The following is a 4,223-nucleotide window of genomic DNA, read 5'->3' on the forward strand; positions in this document are numbered from 1 at the left end:
GTAAGATTTCATTGGTTTATTGATCGGTTTAGCCTAGTGTTTTTATGTAATTAAAAGTGTAATTTAGTGTAATTATGTGTTACATGTTCGTCAAGATAATTAAGTCTGTAGTTCATTTTCCAAAGCGTACTTTCAAACTTGAAGTTCACCGTCACACACGCTACTGTGACGAACATAGAGTTCACCGTCACACACACTTCTGTGACGAACATAGAGCTCACCGTCACACACGCTACTGTGACGAACATAGAGCTCACCGTCACACACGCTACTGTGACGAACATAGAGCTCACCGTCACACACACTACTGTGACGAACATAGAGCTCACCGTCACACACACTACTGTGACGAACATAGAGCTCACCGTCACACACACTACTGTGACGAACATAGAGCTCACCGTCACACACACTACTGTGACGAACATAGAGCTCACCGTCACACACGCTACTGTGACGAACATAGAGTTCACCGTCACACACGCTACTGTGACGAACAGAGTTCACCGTCACACACGCTACTGTGACGAACATAGAGCTCACCGTCACACACGCTACTGTGACGAACAGAGTTCACCGTCACACACGCTACTGTGACGAACATAGAGCTCACCGTCACACACTACTGTGACGAACAGAGTTCACCGTCACACACACTACTGTGACGAACAGAGTTCACCGTCACACACACTACTGTGACGAACCAGATGTGAGCTAGCCTACTTTACCCTCAACTCAACAATAACAAATAAGAACATATCTCCAAGGGAAGAACGGGTGGAAAGTCAATATATTATTGAAATAAAATCCAGACTTGTGACTTAAGACCACCACCATTGGTCACGCGGACAGGACAGTCACACACACTTAAGACACATGCACGTAACAACGGGTTCAAAAGCACAACTAATATTTCAAGGGAATATGTATTAAAACGAAGGAAAGAGTACCACGATACTACGTGGTCAGTTGCTTTACATGTACATAACTTTCATCCGTGGAGAGTCGGAGTGAGATGACCTCTTGCGTTTTCAGGTCAAATCTGTGAATATAGACACGTTTATCCCTGTCTGTACGTCTTCAGGGACTAAGCTTCTTACATAAACGGGTTGTACCAAGCTTGAAACACGCGTAATGAGTCAAAATCTAAAGTTTAAAACAATAATATGACGATCCAAAAAAATGAAAATTATACACCATATATGGCGCGGTGGCCTGGGTGGTGGGTATTGGCTTTCAGGGTGGGAGGGTACCCAGAGCTCAGTGGGCTGGCGTCCTTCGTCGAGGTGATACGTGTTGCGCTGCTCCTCTCCGTCTCCCTCACTCGCGTACACTCGATACAGACACGTGAGTCGCCTTCCTAGATTTGTTCCTGCTACTAAAATTTGTTTGATATGCACTCACAGGGTGTTTGTAATGTATGTATCAGAGTAGAAAAAAAGGATATTTTGTTTCGTTTAATTACGGAATTAAGAAATTCATTCGTGTGCATTGTCAGATTTCATTCACATTTATTCACGATACCTTTTTTTTTTAATCTTGCAGGCCTCCTGGAAGATAAGGCTTAGGCTACTAACACAGTGGTGCTATAACGGTCTATAGGAAGTGATGCGCAGTTATATAGCCTAGTGCCCAGTTGTTCTTCGCGGACATTATAACACTAGAAAGATATCTGTCAATGAAGATGGCCAAAATAGAGAAACAAGTGGGCACTCAAGAGGGCGGGGGTGGTGCAGTGGATGATAACAACAATAATAATAACAATCAGAACAACACAGAAAGTACCAACACAGCGTGTAGTTCCGGAGTGAAGTACCAGCTGCGACCTCGAACTCTCCTCCCCCGGCGTCGGTGTGACAGTGAGTGGAGTCTTCAGGACACCCTGCGACACAAGCAGCGGCCGCCGCCACTCTCCAGGTACCGCAGGAAGACCGCTAATGCCCGGGAGAGGTACCGCATGCGGCAAATTAACACCGCTTTCGAGAGTCTGCGAGGCGTACTGCCGTCGTGGGTGTGTAGTCGACGAGCCGCTTCTGAGATGACTAAGATTACCACGTTGAGGCTGGCCTCCGCGTACATCAGATCTCTCCAGGACATCCTGGACGGTAATGCCCATCAGGACACCTGCTCGTGGGTCCTCTCAAGCATCCTGCAGGACGCCTCCAATCTCCAGGAGTCGCAGCCAGACCTAGGTCCTGGAAGTCAGGGCAAGACTCAGCAATCCCTTGTTCATACGACGTCAGATCCAGACTTTGTTACTTTCCTGTGCGCGTCAGACTCTGGGGTCTTCCAGGATAGCATGGAGTCTTTCTCATACCTCTCACCCATGTCTGAAACTGAAGCTGTAGCACTTCTCCTGGGGAATGAGCCTCAGTCTCGACCCTGGACTGAGGGTCAACATTCCCCACTTGTGTCATGATCTCTACGAGAAAGGAATCGTGAAGGTTTTGATGTATACTTAGGACTGATTCCGTACCAACAGTATTCATTCCCGCTGGTATCGTAAAGTGATTTATTGAACAAGCGAAGTAAGAGATTTTTGGTGATCGAGTCTTGATATGCATGAATGACACGGTACAGCTTGAACGCCGGGTTAGTGATCTTTACGAAAAAGGTCTCTGCCGTCCCGGTCGAGGACGACCTCAGACCTGTTACTGGACCCGAGTCCACTACCTGCAGGTTTTCTGGTGCCATAAACGACCAGCGGGATCCTTCTGCTGGAGTTAAAGTGTGATAATGTAAGTAGTTCGTACTTGAAAAGCAAAAATAATTTGCCGTCTGTGGTGGAGTTTTCCGGTATACGTAATGCTATCATGTTATGCTCCTGTGAGTGAAGTTGTCGAGGAAGACTTTCATGAAAGATAAGTCAACAACAAGTGCAAACAAATATTTTAGATACATATATATTATATATACAGTAAATGTATATATACAGAGAACCTATTATAGATAACTTTTCATTTACTCATATGAGGAGTATAATTTCGAAAATAAAATGAATAAAGTGAGATGAATGTGTGCTTTGAACACAAGTGTAATAACAGAACGACTTATGTCATTGGTGTAACTCAGATTCATAGTGAAGCAAGTGTTGTTACGGAAGTGTATTGACCAGTGACGTAATACACAGTGACTTACACTCATGTTGACCAGACTAGAGGAACGTCGTCCCTTCACTAGAAAGTGAAGGGACGACGACGTTTCGGTCCGTCCTGGACCATTCTCAAGTCGAAGTATGCAGACTCCTCGTCTGCATACTTACATCCATCATGTGATAAAAACTATATGTGAAATGTGAAGAACAGAAATTCAAATACTATTGTTTAAAAAAAAACTTGAATTAAATTTCTAATTGCTCTACTACAGTGAGATTGTGGTGCTCGACATAAGGAGAACAATTGCATAGACAATTTGTGAAACTGATCATCATTTGTATATGATGAATTTTACGCGAATTTCCAATAAATGAAAAATGTTAATCCATCTGTATTAACGACATACTAAACATATGTCGTTAACGACATATTATTAATAGTATGTCATTAACGTCGTATAACGTCATTAATAACGGACGTATTAACGACATACTAAGTGTAGTTGTTCACAGTATATGTAGTGAGAATTACATTATTTCAATGGTCTAATTATTTAAATCAGTTATTTATTATTCTGCTGAGCGATAGTTTGTTTTTTTAGCCTTGAACTAGATACTCTGTTAGTCCGAGATCTGAACCTTTGAGATGTTTCTCTACGTTTACTATACGGCTGAGACGCCATGTAGAAGTCAAACTGAACTATAATGTCATGTAGAAGACAAACTGAACTGTAATAACATGACTTTTACAAGCTAGATGAGATTGCATTCTGTAAAAGCATGTAAATGACTCCTTTGCACACCAGATGCGAATTACCTTGAATAACTAAATTGTAATGACTTTCAAACTAAATACAAATGCTAAACCATTAAATAAAAAATACACCTATGTATTAAACGTTAAAGGAATTTTTGTAATATACATTTTTAATTATCTAGGATACAAATTTTATTAGAATATATTTTAATGAAATATAATTAATGCATGTGTTATTTAGTCATTATTATTATATTTAGTTAAAAACGAGATAAATGTTAATACGAAAAACATTATTTAGAAAAAGCAGTATTGATTCTGAAGGTATTATTGATCATTAAAAGACTTAAGCCGAGTGATCTAGCAATTTAT

The 4,223-nt window shown here is 41.4% G+C and overlaps 1 protein-coding gene across 1 annotated transcript; it reads left to right on the plus strand.

The window, feature by feature from the left end:
• Positions 1–1,266: 1,266 nt before the first annotated feature.
• LOC123768244 (transcription factor 21-like) lies at positions 1,267–4,012 on the plus strand. The gene is made up of 2 exons (XM_045758709.2): positions 1,267–1,347; positions 1,546–4,012. Exon 2 carries the CDS (start codon positions 1,679–1,681, stop codon positions 2,417–2,419), a length of 741 nt encoding a protein of 246 aa, XP_045614665.1. The 5' UTR covers positions 1,267–1,347; positions 1,546–1,678; the 3' UTR covers positions 2,420–4,012.
• The last annotated feature ends 211 nt before the right edge of the window (positions 4,013–4,223 follow it).

Source organism: Procambarus clarkii, chromosome 86 (genome assembly GCF_040958095.1).
Source record: "Procambarus clarkii isolate CNS0578487 chromosome 86, FALCON_Pclarkii_2.0, whole genome shotgun sequence".
In the NCBI taxonomy this organism is placed as follows: Eukaryota; Metazoa; Arthropoda; class Malacostraca; order Decapoda; family Cambaridae; genus Procambarus; species Procambarus clarkii.